At 37.6% G+C, this 22890-nt stretch overlaps 1 protein-coding gene across 4 annotated transcripts in view; it reads left to right on the top strand.

Moving 5' to 3' along the window:
• Window positions 1-22890, top strand: part of dab2ipb (DAB2 interacting protein b) — a 142606-nt gene that overhangs the window by 46935 nt on the left and 72781 nt on the right. The window contains exon 1 of one of the 4 annotated variants that reach the window (XM_084115376.1): window positions 15301-15804. The exons of the other annotated variants lie outside the window; for them this stretch is intronic. Within the exon in view, the coding sequence (XP_083971502.1) occupies window positions 15681-15804 (124 nt within the window). The 5' untranslated portion in view covers window positions 15301-15680. Of the gene's footprint in view, window positions 1-15300; window positions 15805-22890 lie in introns of those variants that run through there. 4 annotated transcript variants of the gene reach the window in all.

Raw genomic sequence — 22890 nt, 5'->3', positions numbered from 1 at the left:
GCAAAGATCACATATGTTTATTTTTCAGAACCAGCACCAGTATCTCTCTTTCTCAACATTCCTCAAGTATTTAGTTTGTGAATACTTTAAACAATGACATCAGAGATGTTGTTGCCTTCGTCAATGTGACTAGATCTTTCTTTCTGCCTGAACTTCATCAGTGACTCCAGCATGTGACAGTGCTGGTCATGATAGTGACTCAATGCTTCTATTCATTTAGTCTTTCATATTTCTAGTTCCATCATTTCAGTTTCAACACAATTGTTTCAAGAGCAGAGCATCCTGTTCACAAAGTTCATTGTAATTTTACTGGCTTTTGAAACCTGCAAACAGACAATGGGCCCTATCTTGCACCCAGCGCAATTGACTTTGTACACCGACGCATGTTTCATTCCTATTTTGCACCCGCGCAAAGCGCGCTTTTCCCTCCACAAAAGCACATCGCTAAACTAGGGAATGAACTTGCGCTCCCTGGGTGGTTCAGTGCAAAAAAGGAGGCGTGTCCCGGCGCAAACAATCCCTGGTGCTATTTTCCTGTTCCATAAAACAATTGCGCCACTGGCCAGAAAAAACCTAGTCTAAAGTCAGTGGCGCGTCGCGCATTGTTCATTATGCTATTTTAAGGGCGCATGCTTGACCATAATGTATAGCGTGCACAACGCGCATACACTTTGATTCTCTAATCTACACAGAAGCAGCAGTTTTCATTTTTGCAAATCATATTATTACAAACGATAGATAGATAGATAGATAGATAGATAGATAGATAGATAGATAGATAGATAGATAGATAGATAGATAGATAGATAGATAGATAGATAGATAGATAGATAGATAGATAGATAGATAGATAGATAGATAGATAGATTTGACACTTGCATTTCAGATCGTTAAAATAGGGCCCAATATGTCTGATGGGGGAAAAAAGTCCTTAATGTGTCTCTATAAATCTAATATTCCATGATGTTAAAAATGATGAGGCTGTGCTGTATTATTGCCAGTTTTTAAGCACCAACGTAATAAATTATCTTTATACCATAATTATAGCAGGGACCATTTGGAAATAGTGTTAAATCACAAGGCTGAACTGGCCAACATTTTTATAGACCTCCAATAAAGTTTATTTTATTTTGTGCCTCTTACCAATGATATAATACACTACACCTCTGCAACATGTTACTTTTCTCTCCAGTTTTATAATGACCAGAATTTGATTTACTGAAGGATCTGTGTGTGTGTGTGTGATGCAATGCTTGTCTTTTCTCCTCTGACATGCTTGTTTGAGTGTGCATGTGAGTGTAAGTGTGTCTGTGAGCACATGTGCAGGAATGTTGCCGTATTGCAGAGCATTGCATAACAATCTGTCAGAGATATTGATACATGACTCAGATTATCAAAGCTCTCTACCTCATCTGCATAAAGAAAAGAGACAGATGAAAAATCTTAAGATAAAAGAACGACTGATTTTGCTCTGGGTAGAGATAAGTAATTAAAATTTCAAAGATACTGACAAGAGTGAAGGTTTTTGAATTGTGCATGACATCTGTGTGATCAACCATAAACCTTGGATTGGACTGTTTTTACTTTGTTCCTTTCATAACAACTCTTCAAATATTGCACACAGATATAAAGTAGTAGTATATTTGCGACCATTGCTAGTCATTCTACAGTTTATAAGTGCAATTTTATAAATGCAATAAACAAATAATAATGAGTTGTCAAACATAATTAAGAGCACACTTGTTATTGGTATAATGCGAATCTGTTTCTATAAGAGTGTTAAATTGCTTAGGATTTAGCCACCTAAAAACGCCTCCTCAAAACATTGCAAAATCTTTGGGAAGACTGTGCATGGAAAACTGTGTCAGCTGCTTCCATAAATATGTCAGTGGATTTGGGGTTTATTGTTATTTTTTTCTTTCTTTTATAGGAACACACACACACACACACACAACACAAATTATGACATCATCCTACAGGTTAATGTAGACACATACATACAATTTCATCTTTTCCTTGGGTAATGGGGATTGATAAACAGATTTGTTTGCTACTTGACAGCAAGAAAACAGCAACAATGAAACAAACAGGATTATCAAGCAAGGAAGCACATAAATCTGTTGCAAAACCCATGTACAGTATCTCACGAAAGTGAGTGCACCCCTCACATTTTAGCAAACATTTTAGTGTATCTACTCAAGGGACAATACTATAGAAATGAAACTTGGATATATTTTAGAGTAGTCAATGTGCTGCTTGTATATCAGTATATATGTACTGTCCTCTGAAAATAATTCAACATACAGCCATTATTGTCAAAATAGCTGGCAACCAAAGTGAGTACACTCTAAGTGATAATAGCTGTACGTCGTTTAACCATGCAAAGCCACATGTCCTATTCATCATGTTCATGTTTTTGTCTGCTTGACAGGACCATACAAATTGTTGTATCTTGTATTAGAGCAGTTAGAATTTGTGCTTTGAGTACAATTCTCTCATACTGGATGTTTAACATGGCACCTCAATGCAAAGAACTCTAAGGATTTGAGAATTAGAATGGTTGCTCTCCACAAAGTTGACCTATGCTATAAGAAGATTGGTAACACCCTGAAACTGAGTTACAGTAACAGGCCAGGGTCATACAGAGGTTTTCCAAGACGGGATCCAGTCGGAACAGGCCTTGCAAGGGTCAATCAAAGAAGTTGAGTCCTCGTGTTGTGCGTCAGGTGCAGAAGCTGGCTACAAAAAACAGACGCATGAGTGCTGCCAGCATTGCTGTAGAGGTTGCAGAAGCGGAAGCTCAGCTTGTCAGTGCTCAGACCATACGCCACACACTGCAACAAGTCGGTTTGCATGGCCGTCGTCCCAGAAGGAAGCCTCTTCTGAAGCTGGCTCACAAGAAAGCCCGCAAACAGTTTGCTGAAAGACTTGACTTGAACCAGACTTGAACCCTATTGAGCACCTGTGGGGCATCCTAAAGCGGAAGGTGGAGAAGCGCCATGTGTCTAACATCCAGCATCTCCGTGATGTCATTATGGTGGAGTGGAAGAGGGTCCCAGCAACAACCTGTGCAGCTCTGGTGAAATCCATGGCCAGGAGGATTAAGGCAGTGCTAGATAACAATGGTACTCACACAAACTCTATTTTAATGATCTAAGTGCATGGTCTAAAGCGCAGGGCACAAGTGCACTTTTGCAATCCACTGCAATTCTCTTCAAATGCTATTGAAGTTAGAAACCTGTATACCCATGTCGTATGTAACTTTAGACACGGTCCCTAAATGTGCAAATATCGAACCTCCAATGTCAAGCCAGCTTTATGCCAGTAATTCACTGGGAAACGCTTAGCATGAAACTGTGTGTGTTACGTTCATATTCTGAGTCCACTTGCGAAACAATCCGACACCCGTCTCCGCGGTGGCCCCTAGTGGTAAAACTCACAGACACTTGATTCATGGGTTGACAGAGATCATCGCCCCCAGTGGTGAACCATTACAATTTTTAATTTTTTTTTGTGCTGATCATGGGACAAGTTTGGACTTTCTTTGTGACAGATATACAGCATCATATGATGCCGGAGGAACTGGTATAAGTGAGAACTGATTAATAGCACAGGTCTAAAAATAAAAGCCTGAGAAAGGAAGGAAAGGAAGGGTGGATTTGAGCATTATATAAAGGTCAAGAGCAGAGATGAAGATGAAGATGATTTTTACACTGATAAATTATTCACTATATTATTCACTATATCTGATTATAACAGACAGGCAGTCAAGAGTGAGTTAGGAACACCTGTTTACTAGATCATCATATACAGACAGGGCCTAAAACTAACTTACCAGTGAAAATTCTCAATTCTATATTACAATTTCGATACCACAGCTAAAGCTACTAGCCTAATATAAATATAAAATTAAAACATTATTAAAGACAAATAGTCAGTAAAGTCAGCAAAAAGTCAGTAATAAGAAAAAATAATCAAATTACATGCAAAACCACAAATAAATACAAAATTACAAATTAAATTAACAGTGCTTTTCAGGTTTTTCAGGTAGGTATAACAGTATGTAATAAAGTAAGCAAATATAAAATAACACTGCATAGTCTTCAATGTATAAATTAAACATCCTAATTAATTAATCCTTATTAAAGTTACAAAAGTTATTCAGGCAAGATCAGTGAGTGATTTTCTTCTTTGTCCTGTATTTGATTAACATTAAAAACACAGACAACAGCAGGAATATTAGGCTGCTGTCACTTTATGAGCGAATGCACGATCTAATATACTGTTACACATTTGTTTACTTTCTCAACTAAGTTTACTTAAGACATAATGACTATGTTTACTAGTATACTCACTATTTTTTTGTCATCATTTTGTGTGAATTTGTCCTCTCGAGTGCAAGAAGACGTCAAAGAGACCTTAGTTTAGTGAACAGCACGCGATTCGGATGTTTGCGCGCACAAAACTTTCCACAGCGCGCGAGTAACGAAATGAGCTCCCTTTCACGTCTTCTTGTCAAAGCTTAAACATTCGTGACTATGCAATGCTGGCCCGTCAACTGTCCCGAGCATTGTTCACATTTGTTCACGTTCGTACATTGTTAGAATTCACAAAAATGTTACCGGCCAACTGGGGAGTGACACCGTTTCATGTACTCGCCAACACAGGTTTTTTCTCGCATTTGGCGCTTGGCGAGTGTTAAGTTTAGGCCCTGGATACAGATCAAACATACACATTTTCTTTGACTCTTAAGAGAGCACTTGAACTGCTGCAAGTTTTCACATTTGGTTCGATTGATTGGTTTGAGTTCAATTCTGCCTCCTTTGATTTCTAGATTTTTAAACATCAGTGTGAGTTTACTGTATAGTGCTAGTGGCAGCTGTACACTGTAAAAAAAAATATTTACATGATTTATCACATTTTTTCTTTTGTCAAATCAACTTAGATATTTTATGTTGTTCAGATAACATAATATATAGAGTTTATGTTGATTAAATCAATTTCAACAAACATAAAATTGTAAGGCATCCAGGTTACTTACTTTAAGTTAAACCACCAATTGTTTTTTTTTTACAGTGTATCTACGAAACTTAGGAGGAGAAGACACTATACAACAGACCTCAGTGTTTTGCTCCATGTGTAAAGACCAGTCAATAATACCTGGAGAAAGCAATCCATAAACATTCCAATTCTTCTTAACGGCAGTGACTCCTCCTGAATCCACACTAACCAGCCAATGGCACACTCACAGTCAGATTCACACATTTTCATGGTGCTCTGTAGTGGTGAAAGAAAACGTGTAGATTGGTGCTTGTATCTCAAGTAAATTTGTACTTGAAAAGCATTTTACCTGTTCATTTCAGCTGTTAATGCATCTCTTTTTTGAGAAATGGACTTGAGAACAACTCTTTGAGTTTTCTCTAATGTATTTTACACTACCATTCATTGATGGTTCACTACCATCAAAAATGGCTTATTTCTAATTTAATATATTACAAATGTAATTTATTCCTGTGATGGCAAAGCAGAATTTTTAGTAATCATTTCTCCAGAAATCATTCTAATATGCTGATTTGATGCTCAAGGAACATTTCTTCGTATTATCAATGTTGAAAACAATTATGCTACTTAATATGTTTGTGAAAACCATGATACATTTTTGCAGTATTCTTTGATGAACAAAGCTGAAAAGTGCAACATTTATTTGAAATAGAAATCTTTTGTAACTTGATAAATGTTAATCAATTGAATGTGTTCTTGCTGAATAAAAGTATTAATTATATATATATATATTTGATTTGTGTGTTCTTTGGCTTAATCAAGCACACTTTTTTTGTCTCCATAAGATGGCGCTGTGTGCACAGTGGAGAATCTGCCAAAGTCATCTCCAATGATGTAATAATAATAATACAAAATTATAAAAACAAATATAGTAAAACATTTCAAAAACCAACTTGTGAGGACGTCTTCACTATTTTAAATGCTAATAAATCGAATAATGTCAGCAGGTATTTTTGAGGAATAGAGGTAGTTGTGAGTTGCTGTTGAAACAACCAGCATTGCTGCTCACTATAGCATTGTATTTTTGAATGCTGGTTTACCTACCAGGCTTAGCCACTTAACAACTTAACCAGTGAAGTTGACTTGCCTTCCTGTGTGGAGTGCGGCCAAACACCGCAGCACATGCAGGAAGCCATTAGGAGTCAGTGTAAGTAGACGCATGTATCTATCTTGTCTCACCTCATTTTCCCGGTTCCCTTTCTTTCACGCTCTTTGAAGAGCACATGAGTTATATGTTATCCATACTTCTCCTCCACCCATTTTCTACCTTTGTTCTTTCCTCTGTGGCGGTTAAATAACACGGTGTGTGGGATCACACAGTTTTAGGCTATTTGCAGTTTTAGGCTCTTCAGCTCTTGAAGTTGTCAGTACAGTGTGTGCTGTTTTTCATTATAGAGTGGGGTGAGAAGAGGAATGCTCTTATAGCAATTCCCACTCTTTCAACCTTTCACCCTGTCATTGCCCCATTGTTTCTCTCTTTGAACTTCTTCTCTTCTCATTTTGCTTCTTTAATGTGTTCTCAACCAGCTCGTTTCTCTATCCCACAAATCTTTTTGTTTCTGTTCCACACTTTTTACTGTTTTTGTGTGTGCAATTGTGATTTCTCAACAGATTGTTGGTTTCTTGAGAGTCATATCTGCACTTATACTGTATGTAAGGGTATGTAAGGGTATGTATGGTCAACTGGCCATTAATTTAAAATAAAACTCACTTTTTGGCTGTACATTATCTCTCATATTACATGGCTACTCAAAGTCATCTGCTGACTACCTATAAAGAAATGACCAAAAATCCCATATACCTGTTCAAGTTCTACCTTTAAAGCAACAAGTTATTGGGTTAGTTCAAACAAAAATGGAAATTGTCATCATATACTGACCCTTGATCTTTCCAAACCTGTATAACTTCCCAAACAAAAGAGGATTTTGTGAGAAATGTCTAAATGTGTTTTGTCCATACAATGGAAGTCAATGATCACCAAAACTGATTGGTTGCCCACATTCTTCAAAATATCAAATTTTTCAGTATTTAGTTTTTTTGTGAACTATCCCTCTAATATAGATAATCAAAGTGAACAGGATTTTTTGTTGGTGTGTTGTTGTTTGTGTGTTTTTGTTCAACACTTACTTAGTGAATTTGAACATTGAACAACAATTGTTTAAAATAACATTGAGCTATTATAGCACTTGAAATTAGCCTGGCAAGCCAGACCTACATCAAGATGTTTGGTCTGGCAACTCACTAGCCTGGGTGCCAGCCCGAACCCCGCCCACAACATTTTTTGGTCGGGAAGTTCGGTCTGGACTCGATCCGTTGAGGAGTAATTATGCTCGGCTCCCAGAAGGCCGAGCCAATCAAATTGCCAGGGCGGGCTTTAATCGATGACGGACAGATGAGCAACGGTAACGTAATCATCCCGTCATCAAAGAGCGCTTGGGTTTAATTCGTTTACAAAGATGCATAGACAGTAAAAGAAAAGATGACTGTCTCTGGAGAATTTAGATTTCACGAGTTCACACTTACAAATAAGTCAGATAGAACAAATGCATATTTGGCGTGCTGTTCGAGGAGAGGGCGGGCTCGGTATTCGGCCCGAACCCAAAGTAGCCTACTCCCCCCGTATTCCTGGCTGTGGAAGAACAAGCCGAGAGTGAGTGGAGGGATGCTGAAAACTGTCAAGGAATGTTAGGTGAGTTGAAAGAGTGAATAAATATATGCCTCCTCTCATGCTGATGATAGGGTAGACCTGGTAATTGTTTGATGACAAGTTGATTGGATTGATTATTTGAACGTGCTCCTCCCGAACTTTTTTTACGAAACATCATGTGTAGATTCCGCCATCGCGTCTGTTATAGAAGATATCGACAGCGCATTAATTTTAAAAGAGGAACAGAGAACCGCGATCGAGGCATTTGTCGATCGGAAACATGAATGAAGAACATACGTCACTTACTCCGTTGCTCTGACTGGTTGTAGGTCTGTGCAGAGGCATTTTCCTTCCTGGTTCGGTTGAAACACGCCTCATAATCACAGCTTAATGGAGCAGTCTCAGACTCACATTCTGACTAGAATCTGACTATGACGACGTCAGGCTAGCAACTCAAATCAAATCAAATCAAATCAAGTATATTTGTATAGCGCTTTTCACAATACAGATTGTATCAAAGCAGCTTCACAGTATTAAAATAAAATAATACAACAAAGTTTGTTTCTAGTGGAATTTATTGATTGATAGAATAAAATTAAATATCCCCAAAATATCCCCAACTGAGCAAGCCAAAGGCAACAGTGGCAAGGAACCGAAAAAAACTCCATCAAGCGGCCTAATGGTGTCCTAAAACTCCATCAGGTGACCTAATGGAGAAAAAAAAAAAACCTTGGGAGAACCCAGGCTCAGTCGGGGCCAGTTCTCCTCTGGCATTTATGAACTAGAGGCCGGATTGTAGTTTGAAACTGTGAGATTAACAATATTATATGAATGCCTGGCTGAAAAGATGCGTCTTTAATCTAGTTTTAAACTGGGAGAGTGAGTCCGAGCAACGAACAGTATCAGGAAGGCTATTCCAGAGTTTTGGAGCCAAATGTGAAAATGCTCTCCCTCCTTTGGTTGATCTGGATATCCTAGGTATGACCAAAAGCCTTGAATTTATTGATCTTAAAGAGCGCGATGGATTATAGGGTGATAGAAGATCCGCTAAATAGACTGGAGCTAAGCCGTTTAGGGCTTTATAAGTCAGTAGCAATACCTTGTAATTAATACGGAACTTTATAGGTAGCCAATGTAGTGATGATAAAATCGGTGTTATATGATCATATTTTCTTGATCTAGTAAGAACTCTAGCGGCTGCATTTTGGACTAACTGTAGCTTGTTTATTGAGGATGCAGGACAACCGGCTAATAAAGCATTACAGTAATCTAGTCTCGAGGTCATGAATGCATGAACTAACTTTTCTGCATCAGAAACTGATAGCATATTACGTAGCTTAGCAATGTTTCTAAGGTGGAAAAAGGCTGTTTTTGTAACATACGAAATATGATTTTCAAAAGACAGGTTACAATCGAGTATAACACCCAGGTCTTTTACTGTAGAGGATAAAGTAACAGGACATCCTACGATGTCAAAGTTGTATTGTGAGAGGTTCTGTGGGCGGTTTTTTGAACCGATAAGTATTACCTCTGTCTTGTCTGGATTTAATAATAGAAAATTACGCGTCATCCAATCTTTTATATCTTTAACACACTCTGTCAATTTGGATAATTTAGCGTTTTCATCCGGCCGTGATGAAATATATATTTGAGTGTCATCAGCATAACAATGGAAACTAATTCCATGTTTCCTTATAATATTTCCAAGTGGCAGCATATATATTGAGAATAACAGAGGGCCCAACACAGATCCCTGCGGCACTCCATAATTTACTGGAATTATGATCGATTTTTCTCCATTTAAATAGACAAAATGGTAGCGGTCTGATAAGTATGATCTAAACCAGCTTAATGCTTGTCCTTGAACACCAGTATAATTTTGTAGTCGATCTAAGAGTATTGTGTGATCTATAGTATCGAACGCAGCACTTAGATCAAGTAAAACTAGTATTGAGATGCAGCCTTGGTCAGAAGCTAAGAGTAAATCATTTGTGATTTTAACGAGCGCAGTTTCAGTGCTATGATGCGGCCTGAATCCTGACTGAAACTTTTCATAGATATCATTTTCTTGCAAGAAAGAGCCCAGTTGAGTGGACACAACTTTTTCTAGTATTTTAGACATAAAAGGTAGATTTGAAATGGGTCTATAATTTGCTAGATTATGCGGGTCTAATTGTGGTTTCTTAATGAGAGGTTTTATCACTGCCAGTTTAAATGTTCTTGGAACATGACCTAAAGATAAAGATGAGTTAATAATATTGAGGAGAGGCTCTTCCACTACAGGTAACACTTCCTTCAGTAGTTTAGTTGGTATAGGATCTAATAAACATGTTGTTGTTTTAGATGAAGTGATAAGTTTATTTAACTCTTTTTGTTCTATAGTTGTAAAGCACTGTAATTGTTCTTGCGGGGGGAAAATTGAGGCTGAATTATAAGGTGCGATTGAGGATTGAACGTTTACAATTGTGGTTCTGATGTTTTCTATTTTCTCAGTGAAGAAGTTCATGAAATCATTACTACTAAACTGTAACGGGATATTTTGTTCGGGTGACGTCTGTTTATTTGTTAGTCTAGCCACGGTGTTAAATAAAAACCTAGGATTGTTTTGGTTGTTTTCTATTAGTTTGCGGAGATGCTCAGCCCTGGCCGCTTTTAGGGCCTTTTTATAACGTGACATACTGTCTTTCCACGCGATTCTAAAGACCTCTAAATTAGTTTGTTTCCATTTACGCTCTAAATTACGGGTTTCTCTCTTTAGAACATGCGTAGTATTATTGTACCAAACTCACCATAGACACGGTTCAATCTGAGGGGCGGGATAAACGGCTGTCTTTCAAATTCCCTCTGCACACAATAGGACAGCGCTTCAACCAACCAGAGCGTTTTCCCAACAGCGGAGCTAAAGTTAGTTGATAGATTCAGCTTTTGAATCTGGCCGGTGTGGTGAAGTATCTGGTCACTCTGAAGTGATGGGGACCCAATTAGTATGCCAGTAGTATGCCTGATCTAAATCTGTTCTCGCGATACGGTAAGGCAGTATCAGTGCAGTATAAGATCAGGTAAAGCTCATAGCACGATCATCGGATAACGTTAGCTGTATGCTATGCTACTATCTAAGCTAACTAAAAACACACTAACAACGAGAAATGTTTAATTTCACAATCTATAGCTTCGGTTAAATACTAGTATATGAAACGTATAATTTAAAATACATTAAATACATTAATGACTCGTTATAACGTAGTACAAACGTCTTCTATAATAAAGTGATTTTGTATGATTTGTAACCAGGCACTAAAGCGATTACCCATAAAACGTGCTTTGAACCAATTGGATTGCTTGGGTCCTCAGCCCGGACCCATCACTTCAGAGTGATCGGATACTTCACCACACCTGCAAAACTACGAACACATCTTTCTTTTTTAAGAATGACTTAAGTGCTGTTCTTTGCTCTTTTCTCAAAGAAAAACTTAACTCCAAGTCCTCCAGAGTCGCGGCCAAAGACGATTTGAAAGACTGTTCGCCAGAAGCAGCAACTCTTCTTTGTTTTCAAGTAGTAGGGAACCGTCGCAACTCTGTCGTCATTATGTTAAGCCTGCCCCGCCTACTCTATACGCGATGTGATTGGCCTGACCCAATTTAGGTTTTTACAGCTCCGAAAGTCAACGGAGAGTTGCTAGACTACCCTGGCTGCAAAATACATTTTGCTGCCGCTAGGGTGTGTCTAGGCTAACTTGAAATGGTTTCTCTTAAGTTTTTATCTGTTCTTTTGTCTGCTTTATCCCAAAATGTCCTACTTTGGATCTTTTAGTGATATTATGGCCTTTTGTTCCTTTTGCAGCTTTTGTTAGAGATAGAGAGAGAGAGAGAGAGAGAGAGAGAGAGAGTGTGTGTGTGTGTGTGTTTGTGTGTGTGTGTGTGTGTGTGAAACAGACTGTCAATAGAAAGATAAATGACACATCTTTTACAGCACAGAAAAAGTGCTCTCTGTCTGCTCTCATTCTGCTTGTATTTTCTTTTTCTTGGGTGAAGTAGATCTTTTGATACTCTTCACATACAATGTCAGATAGTAAGACACCGGTCAGACCAGCCTAAAACTTAATGCTTTCTTTTCTGAACAAAATCCCCTCCCTCAAACACACATACAGTACACACTGAATGATAATAAAGGACTTTTTTGTCTGCTTCTCTTTCTTAAAGGAATAATTCACCCCAAAATAAAGTATGTCATTATTTACTCAGGCTGATGTATTATATATTTTAGTCATTATTCAGTGATAATCTTCCGCTCCAAAACCTCTCCGATTCATGAACAACTCATTCTGGTTTGTAAATAATATTGTTCAGTTTGATTTGAAACAACTCTTTTTGGATCTCAGTTTCAACTCAATGATCTGGCCACATCTGTTTTCAGCTCAAGAATATCAGTTAAAAAATTACTTACATTTTTCAACTTACACTATCTTTCAAATGTTTTTTTTTATATTTATGAAGGAAGTCTCTTATGCACACCAAGGCTGCTTTTGTTTGATCAAAAATAGAGTAAAAACCATAATACAGTGACATTTTAGTACATAGTACAGTTTAAAATGTTTTCTATTTTGAATATTTGAAAAGGTATTTTTTCCTGTGATGGCAAAGCTGAATTTTCAATATCCATTACTGCAGTCTCACATCATCCTTCAGAAATCATTATATGCTGATTTGATGCTCAAGAAAGATTTCTTATTATTACCAATGTTGAAAACAGTTGTGGCTGCTCAATATTTTTGTGGAAACCATACTACATATTTTCAGGATTCTATGACGAATAGAAAGTTCAAAAGAACAGTATTTATTTGAAATAGAACTCTTTTGTAACATTATAAACATCTTTACAGTCACTTTTGATCAATTTAATGTATCCTTGCTGAAAAGTAGTAATTTATAAAAAAAAAAAAAAAAAAAAACTAATTTTTGGTATGAAAAAGCTGCCTGAAAAAAATGCATTTGTATCCCAATAATAAAATTATAATTGTTAATAATGACATAATTTCCCTTTTTGGCTGAACTACCCCTTTAAGACAGTTCATTGTGTGTGTGTGTGTGTGTGTGTGTGTGCGTGCGTGCGTGCGTGTGTGCGTGTGTGTGTGTGTGTGTGTTTGTGTGTGTTCCTATTATGGCATCTGGAAGGGCAAGATTGAGCATGCAAGAGATACAATCCTTTAGAAAGTTCTCCACTGTCCATCCCTTTTCTCTGACATTCACATTTGTGCACACAGTGAACGAATTTCCAAGTGTCCAAAGTCATGAGAACAGGAAATGACCTCGATTCTGAGTTTGCCCCCAAGTGTAACCCCAAGCAAACAGCTTGTGTTCACTGTTCAGACAAAGAACAGTGGACCAATGTGTGTTGTTATGAGTGTGTTACATATTTTCAATAAGTCTACAGGGACACATGGGGGAATATCCGGCCGTAATCCTGATGCTTGGGCTTTACAAGGGCTGAATTGAAGTATTTTAGTGTGATTCTCTGATTGACTGTTTTATGGCACTGGTCTTATTGTCACCTGGGGAGTCACAGCAGTCAAACAGAAGGGGGTTGGGCAGGGAATCGTTTGAAAGCAGGAAGGTTGAACGGATAACAATTGGCAAATTGAATGGAGAGTTGAAGTTTGTGTATCCAGCTTCCCTGAAAGAGACCGGTTACTCACACCGACGCACCAACAGGTTGTGTGACGTGTGCTGCATTGTGTTCACAGATATTGAGACCCTGATATTGTCTTTCCCTAGAGATGTCGTTCACCCAGAAAATGAAAATGGTGTCATAATTTATTCGCCCTAATGTCTTTATTTCTTTCTTCTATGGAATACAAAAGAAGGTATTTTGAAGAAATGTTGTTGTTTTTTGGGGTTTTTTGTCTTGGATCACTCTGACCTCCCCTGAACAGACAAAAAATATTTGAGATATTCTTCAAAATACCTTCTTTTGTGTTCCACAGAAGAAAGTCATACAGGTTTTGAACCACATGAGTGTGAATTAATGATGACAGAATTTTCAGTTTTGGTTAAATGTTCCCTTTAATTAAAACATACTTACTGTTATGTCACGCTGTATGTATTCTTTCAAGAACGTGTGTGTTTTTACATTTTTATAGTCAAACTCTAATAGTAAATCATTTGTAAATGTCTGTGCATGTGTGTCTTTGTGTCCATCTGTTCTGCTGTATTCCAGCTGCTTGACCCACACCGTCAACACTGGCTCCTCATTGGCTGATGAGAACCTTGTCTGGAGAAGTTAGTCTGGGCCCTTATGAGGATGCACTAAACCCTGGACTGGACTTTCTCTAAAATTGGAATAGAGCCTTGGTTCAGACTCCATGTTTTTAATTTGTGTCAGTCTTGAATTGAACTTTGAAACAAACAGTATAATGAAATCTTTCTAAGAGGCATTCCGGTTTAGGATTGACTGTCAGTATTTGTTAGAAGACAAAACACAATAATGAAACTTCATGATATCATCTTTACAGGTTTCAAACCTGCAGCCTTTGGCCGAAGCTTTTATCTCACAGACACGTTTGGTTTCGCTTTGCATCTGGACTGGTTTTTCAAAATTCCTCTGTCATGGGATTGAACTGGATGGATCACTGTGGTTGTGATATAAGCATGACTTATGAGGCACAGTTGTGTGTTTAGAACATTCTGGATTTTTCTTAGCCAGCAAATGTCCTCCATATGTTTAAGAGTGGCCTTTGATGCAGAATATAGACTCCATCATTTGTGTCTGTTGAATTCGGTTCAAATGGCTACTACTTTTTTTTTTTTTTTTTTTGGCAAGCAACATCTCTAATAGTAGATGTTTTACCAGTGGCTGTTTCGTAGGGCTCTAAAAAGCATGACATTCCTGTATATTTTCCCTGTCTGCAGCCTGTGACATCACAGCTTAGGATAAATAAGGAGATTTCAGATTGCATACTTTTATAGACAAGTGCCATTAAGGTGAATAGGAATTGTAACGGCTGGTTTCATATTAAATTTTAAACTTGTCATAGTAATGTGACTCTTGTCATCTTATTGGGAAATAAATTAAAATTTGTAGGGAATAGAAATGGTCAAAAACCCAAACTCAGTAATCAACAAAGTGTGTAGAATTGCATAAGAAAGAGAGAAGCAATTGTTTTGAAGCAGAAGTCTGATGAACTTCTCTTTTTATTTTTAAATTTCAGCCAAAAATCTAAAGAATAAAAAAGTAATTAATGTATGTATGTGTGTGTATATATATATGTGTGTGTGTGTGTGTGTGTATATATATATATGTGTGTGTGTGTGTGTGTGTGTGTGTGTATATATATATATAAAAATTATTTTTATTTTTTTATTATTTTTTTTATTTTTATTTTACATTGTCTTTATGTAACATATTATTTCTTACTTCCGTTTATTATTATTTTTTCTATTTATTTATTTATTAAATTATGGGGTGAAATATGACTGGTTCTTGACAGGTTTCATGGAATTCACCATATTCACCACCTTCTGCTGATCCAGCCCTGGTTTTCCCACAAACTCTCCGCGCAAACTTTGTCTTTTGGCTTTCTCTCTATGTGTTCAATGGCATACCTCTGCCTTCCTACTACTTGGAGGCTAACTGTGTGTGTGTGTGTGTGTGTGAGAGAGAGAGAGAGAGAGAGAGAGAGAGAGAGAGAGAGAGAGAGAGAGAGAGAGAGAGAGAGAGAGAGCATGCGGCACTGGAGAGCATTTTGAGCTTTACCCCCTCAGTGAGAAGTCAAGCAACGGAGTGAAACAGAGAGACATAGAAAGCAAACCTCCTATAGTTGGACTTTTCCTAGTTCTCCAAGACTTGAGTACTGGAATGGATTTCCTCTAAAACTTTGGATGTCACTGCGCAACTGTGGAGTTTACGCACAGTAGGGATCTTTAAAGTTGTGTTGTCTGAGCGCGTGTATGTGAGCCGTGCTTTGAGGCGTGAGCTATGTCAGGTGTCACACGGAAAGGTTCTGGGAGACCAGGATATTACTACAGGCTCCTGGGTCGAACGAGGCTACAGAGACAACGCAGCCGCTCCAGGAGTAGAAGCAGAGCCACAAACAGTAGGGGTAAACATCATGTTATAACTTTACTACTCTGTTTCTGAAATATATTCCCTCTCACTTTTTAAAAAATGTTCGTTTAGTTAATAAATGGTGCTGTATATCATGGTAATACCCATAACTGTTGCACATTGTCACAGTAGTAAAACATCATAACAGCCCACATTAGAGTGCAACTGCCATAAACACAGTTATTACCGCTTTGTTTATTGTAGCACTCTTGTTCACTTCTTTTGAAAAGTGTGTTTTTTTGGAAAAAAATTATTCACATTATTTAAATTCTGAAGAAGAACATCTATTGAATAAAAATGTATCTATTTAATTTGCACTTCTCTTTAGTTCTAAAAAACTGGATGCAAACTCTTCCTCTTTAACCAGCTCATTTTTAGACTTGCTATTAATGTTTCATTTCACAGCCTAGTAGCTAGATATTGAAGGGGACACGTCATTTAATATTCAAAATAGTTGTTGCACTGAGTCTTTTGTTGCATTAGTGGTAGGACTTTTTTCAGAGCCTCTTTCTGCAGGTTAAATCTTTATGCCAGTAGGTAGCGATAAGTGTTTTTGTATATTATGAAAGAGTCATTGAGTCATTCACTCAGCCAATCGTCTCTACCACTGCACGTGTTGCTTTTTCAATGCTGAACAACTGATTCTGCTTTGACTTTGTTTGGAACAATTTTTTTTTACAACAATTACAATGTCTAATTTGACAAATGTATTTATTCATAACATAATTCTGTAATGTGAAGTACAGTATTCATTTCGTGTTCATAGAAATGTGGTATAAAAGTAAAATCAACATTGAGTAATCATGCCTGTGGCCAAATCACAGCTGTTTTCACATTCAGTACTAAAGCACAGTTGAGTATTTTAGGTTTCATGTACAAAAAGCTTAGTCACTCCATCAGTTTAGTGTCAGTTTTAACACCTAAGTGTCACCAGGACAGAACCGCACAAGCCGTAAATTTGAGTTAACGAGTTCTCATGCGGAGCGGGCGGAGTGAGCGTCTGTGTGTGGAGAGGGGGTTATTATCTGCTATAACTTTGAGGTTAACAGATTAGTTCACTTCAGAATTAAAATTTACTGATAATTTACTCATCCCCATGTCATCCAAGATGTTCATGTCTGTCTTTCTTCAGTTGAAAAGAAATTAAGGTTTTGAGGAAAACATTCCAGGATTTTTCTCCATATAGTGGACTTCAACGGGGACTAACGGGTTGAAGGTCCAAATTGCATTTTCAATGCAGCTTCAAAGAGCTCTGCACGATCCCAGCCGAGGAATAAGGGCGTTATCCAGTGAGACGATTGGTCATTTTCTATAAAATAAAAATATATATACTTTTTAACCACAAATGCTTGTCTTGCACGTCCACGACGTCACGCATTACGTAATCACGTTGGAAGGGTCAGGCGGTAACGTGACTGTAGGGTAGGGTGAAAAACTCCATCTCATTTTCTCCTCCAACTTCAAAATCATCCGACATCCTTATTTGACCTTTTTTTTTATTTATTTTTTTGTAAAGGGCATTTGACTTAGTCTTTGTATGTTCATTTTGTAAACACTAGGTCTGTACTTACGCCTATGTCACGCGTGACCTGTGAACGTGAACGCGTAATGTGTGGCGCATCACAGCTATTGCAAGACGAGCATTTGCGGTTAAAAAGTATATAAATGTAAAAAAAATTTTTAGAATATGACTGATCTTTTCGCTAGATAAGACCCTTATTCCTCGGCTGGGATCGTGTAGAGCTCTTTGAAGCTGGACTGAAACAGCAATTTGGACCTTCAACCCGTTGATAACCGTTGAAGTCCACTATATGGAGAATCCTGGAATTATTTCCTCAAAAACCTTAATGTCTTTTCGACTGAAAAAAGTAAAACATAAATATCTTGGATGACGTGGGGATGAGTAAATTATCAATAAATTTTAATTCTGAAGTGAACTAATCCTTTAAACAACAAGACAGGTGACCAGCCACAAGTATTAAACCTGACACAACAAACACACTTGTACTCACAATTTTTCAAACCAGTCAAGCAGGATCTCAGTAGTTCAGTATGGCTCAACAAGCGCCTGCACTCTCTCTCACACACATGCTCTGTGTAATTTCAGATGTGATGGCTGTGAATTGCTCCTTTAAATTCTCATCCAGGTTATTTGCTATCTGGGCTCATTACATGGGGTCGATTGAGATCCCTGAGTCATTCCAACACAAATTCAATCACTGAGAGAATCAATTCATGTAGTAGATGAGGTGCTTTGTGATGGGGCTTTGTAATGGCACAGCTGTTTTGGGGACTTTGCATCTTCAAGGTGACATCACTGTGATAAGCTTTTGAAGTGAAAGGCAGTCCCTCCAGAATACAACACAGAATCAACAAAATGCCAATTTTTTTTGCAATCCTGTATAATTCCCCATTTCACTAGAAAATTATATAAATTATAAAAATTATTTATAATTATCTAACTGAATTATCCATAAGTTGTAATGTATTTTTATATATATATATATATATATATATATATATATATATATATATATATATATATATATATATATATATATATATATATATATATATATATATATTAGCTTTTATATATTATATATTATTTCAGATTTGTGAAGAATGGGTAAGGCTGCGCACCACACTCAATATCCAAGTCTTTCCAAGTCTAAAAAAAAATGTCCATACGTCATTTTACAAGTTAAAATGTATCAAATGTATCGCAAATTTCTGGGAATTACCACCACAAAATCGGTCATTTTGATAAAACAAATCTGAAAAAAAGCAGTAATTCCAGAAGCAGTAATTTATAGACAAGAGTATAATGTTTAGGATAGAAGTCTTAAGCTCAGTGTGTGTGTGTGTGTGTGTGTGTGTGTGTGTGTGTGTGTGTGTGTGTGTGTGTGTGTTTGTTTTTGCTCGATTGATAATGATATTCTCTGTTAAGTGACTCATGCACAATGGAGTACAAGTATGTGTATGTTTTAATTTATCAAGATTTTTGTTTGACGGAGGGAGAGAGATTCAGAAAGTTTTCCAGTTGAGTGAGTGATTGTCATAAAAGTTTTTGCATGTTTTTGTAGGTGTGGATGTACTTACAGTACCTGTCAATCTGTGTCTTAGAGGTTCATTTCTTGTTTAATGTACTCTTATTCATGTTAAGGAAGGCATAATGTTTCAATTTATGTGCGCACAACATATTTATTTGAGAATAATAATAATAATTGTCTCAATGTATTACAAAATTATGATTATTATTAAAAATGTAATACAAATTACAAATATTCATTGTTAGTTCATGGTAGCTCAGGTCAATTGGATAAAATGAACAAATACAACTTTTTGTTTTTAATAATGATTTAGTAAATGTTCAAATGAATGCTTTACTGTGCGTTCACACCACCGGCGGCGAGAGCGTCAAAGTGGCCGGAAGCCATTCATTTTCAATGAGAGCCGGCGGCGAGCTCCGGCGAGGGCGGCGCGGCGCGTCTTGGACGGCGAGAGCGGCGAGAGGAGTTGAAATCAAGTCAACTTTATGGTAATAAGCTATGACGCGGTTCGGCGGCAACCAGCGGCAACCAATCGGAATGTAGAAGTCCTCTGCCTGAGAGGAAAAAAATCACGCATTCTAATCTACGTCAGAGCGTCAGAGCGTCCCCGAATCTTTCTACGGCGTCGGTGGCAACGTACAGTTAGAAGTATTTTAGTTCATACAAATATAGATACCATACATAAATACCATACATACCAAAAATATCATACATATAACTAATGTTAACAAATGAAACCATTTTGTTATTATTATTATAACCAATACATTATTATTTTATATTCACAATATATTCACATCTTATTTTCCTTCAATCAGAATCAAATTTCAGAGAGCTGTGTAATAAAAAAAATAAAACATACAAACTTATTATGATTCATGTGAAGATGGACAATCATCATTGGAATCATGCAAATTGAGTGTACTTGGAACAGCTTATTATGAGCTTTGTTATCTGCGGTGCTGCATGGGTTCTGCTGTCTGATATCTTATCAGTTCATGCCTGACAGAAGATGACGGCACTTTGGATCTGAATATTCAAATTCTGCACCAGTATGAGGTAATGGTGCCTCCATGAGCTCACCTGAGCTCAACCCTCTTACATAACCAATTACACACACACACCACACAGGGAGGATAAACACACTTAATAACACTGTTTGAGCTTGTTCGAGAACATGCATAAGATCTGGAGAGCAAATTGTAGCCTCTACGTATAGTAAGACATGCATCCACCACAGCCAGCTGCATGTGAGTGTTTGTAGAGTGTGTTTTCTTTCTAGCTCTCGCTTCCTTCCTCCCCTCTGTTCATTTTTGATAATACAGCATTACATCACCACTGTCCCAGCTGCTAAATGGACAACATGTGAAACACACACACACTGTGTGAGGAATAACCTGTTCTGGGAAGTTACAGGACAAACCCAGCTCTTCCCACAGTTGATGCGTTTTCTGCTATGCTATGGTTATTAATGTCTGATTAGGAAACACATGGGATCATGATAAGTGGGCTTAGCGAGCTACTGACAGTTGCTTGCAGCTGTGGGTTTCACATGTTTACTTTGCATTATCTCACAGGAACGAAATGTTAGAAGATTATGGTAGAGATTGTCCTGTACTAGTGATGCAGGACCAGTTTCACAATTTCTTACTCTAGCTATGACCCAGATGAATACGGAGAAGATGAGTGTCCCTTTGTTGGAGTCGTGACACATTGAGTCATGGTACTGGGGCAAAGTGGGTTCGAGTTTGGCTCACAACACGCCTTGAACATCTTTTCATCATCATTTCCTATCTACTGCTGTGGCCAAGTAGTTAATGCGTTCCAGTCCCATTCTTACCTATTCTCATTGCTGTCAACTGTGGTCTAGTGGTTATTGTATTCGAATCAAAGCATTAGCTTGTGGTGCTCATGTTGGACAGTGCTAAATCTGTCTGACTCGCAATACTTCCTGATCCCAATCTCATTTCTTCTTTTGACTGTCTTTCTGTTATACTGATAAACTGAATGCATTTTAAATACACAATAACCAGATTTAAATATTTATCATCAATAAATCCACTTTGTTTCAATCCTTCACTTTTGTTGTTGTCATGTCTCTATAGAGCTCAGGCCTAGTAGTTTGAGCATGTGATTTGGTGCTAATGTGGGCAGCGTGAAGTTAAATCTGGTACGTAACGCAACACTTTCGGGTCCCATTTCTTTTCCCCTTCATTTCTTATCATCTCTTCACTTTAATTATGTCATGTCTCCACATAGTTGTGGCCTATATTTGGTGCATGTGATTTGATACGTGGTGCTAACATGGGCAAGAAGAGGTTGAATTTGGCTCATTTTCTGATCCCCATCCTTTTCTGTCATCTCTTCATTATATTTGTTGTCATGTTTCTTACAGAAATGTGGTTTAGTAGTTAGTACAGGTGCTTTCATACATGCTGTGGTCGCTTATAGGCAACTTTTAGCTATACCTGGCTCAGAGTTTTCTTATTCCCACTTCTTCTCCTCATACTTTTCTGTAACCTCACTACTATGCCTAGTAACAAAAAGGCTGAATTGATCATACTTTGTGCTTAGAAGTTTGGAAAAACAGTTGAATGCTGTAGAGAATGTTGATGGATTTGAACCGCAATCCTGCTGGAGATTCCATTTAAGCATTGCATCTATTTTTACATGAAACTCAAAGAGTGATCTGATAAAAATGTCTGCAACTTTCATAGTGTGTGTGTGTGTGTGTGTGTGTGTGTGTGTGTGTGTGTGTGTGTGTGTGTGTGTGTGTGTGTGTGTGTGTGTGTGTGTGTGTGTGTGTGTGTGTGTGTGTGTGTGTGTGTGTGTGTGTGTTTACAGTTAAAAGCTATAGTGTAATCCAGAGAGTGCAAACTTAACTGAAGATCTGGGTCAGGCTGGAAAATCAAAACAGACAAAGGAAGAAAGTGAAAGAACAGGAAAGAGAGTGTGATAAAGACGTGAAAGACAGGAAATGAAGAGAACGAGGGAGGTGAAAGGACAGTCGAAAGAATAGTGATTAAACAGAAATGGAAACAGAAAGCTGTGTCAGAATCATCTGATAGCTGGATGTTGTTCTACAGTCTGACGTTCAGTTAAATATTTTTCTAGCTTCTAGCTTTGTTATTGGTTTTCTATATTTTCTGTTGATGTGTGTGTGTGTGTGTGTGTGTGTGTGTGTCAGGGGCGTCGGACTGGGGGTAAAACCAGTACTGATTACCAGGGCCCCAAGGGGAGAGAGGGCCCTTGAAAAGTCTGGAATATATTTTATTTTACCTGGATATTTTCATTTCCTAATTAAATTTCACAATGAATGTCAGATGAAATGTAAAGTTGGTGTATTCGCTGAATAACTTGGTTGATTGACTGACTGGTCCCACCCCTTGCTAATGCGCCAAATGGTTTAGTCCATCTGCACGCATTTTATGTTAGTTAGTTGAGCATCTGGTGGAGCGCAAACTTATGCTGTAGAAATGTCTTTCTCAAAGAAAGCCAAATCAGACCACCAAAAAAGAAAGGAAAGACAGGAGAAGGAAAGAAAACAAAATGAGGGGAAACAATTGGTAACTGACTTTTCAAAGAAAGGTGAGCACAAACTAGAACACGAAATCTATAATGCTAAAATGCTTGAATATCTCTGCGATCGTTAATGCTAAAAATTAACTGAGACAACCCATTGAAAGAGCAGAACATACACTTTCAGATGATAATTTGGTTATACATGTAATCTGAGGTAAAGGCTAAAAAAATAACTGTACACTAACAATGCTGTTTGCACAACACACCATTATAATAGCCTAAATTGAAAAGTGTTTAATTTTAAATTAATAGGCTATAATATCTAAAATTAGCAATAATTAGCAATTTTATAGCCTACATTGGGAGTTATATATACAAATTGAGGAACATGGGGGCCCATCAGGACTGCCTATGCATAGGGCCCGGGATCTTGTGCTACGCCCCTGGTGTGTGTGTGTGCGTGTGTGTGTGTACTTGTACAACTATCTTTGTGAGGACCAGTTTGA

This window comes from Abramis brama (assembly GCF_963993115.1).
Source record: "Abramis brama genome assembly, chromosome: 5".
Classification (NCBI taxonomy): domain Eukaryota; kingdom Metazoa; phylum Chordata; class Actinopteri; order Cypriniformes; family Leuciscidae; genus Abramis; species Abramis brama.
Note: the sequence above shows the minus strand (reverse complement) of the source record. Positions and strands in the feature narration are given on the sequence as shown.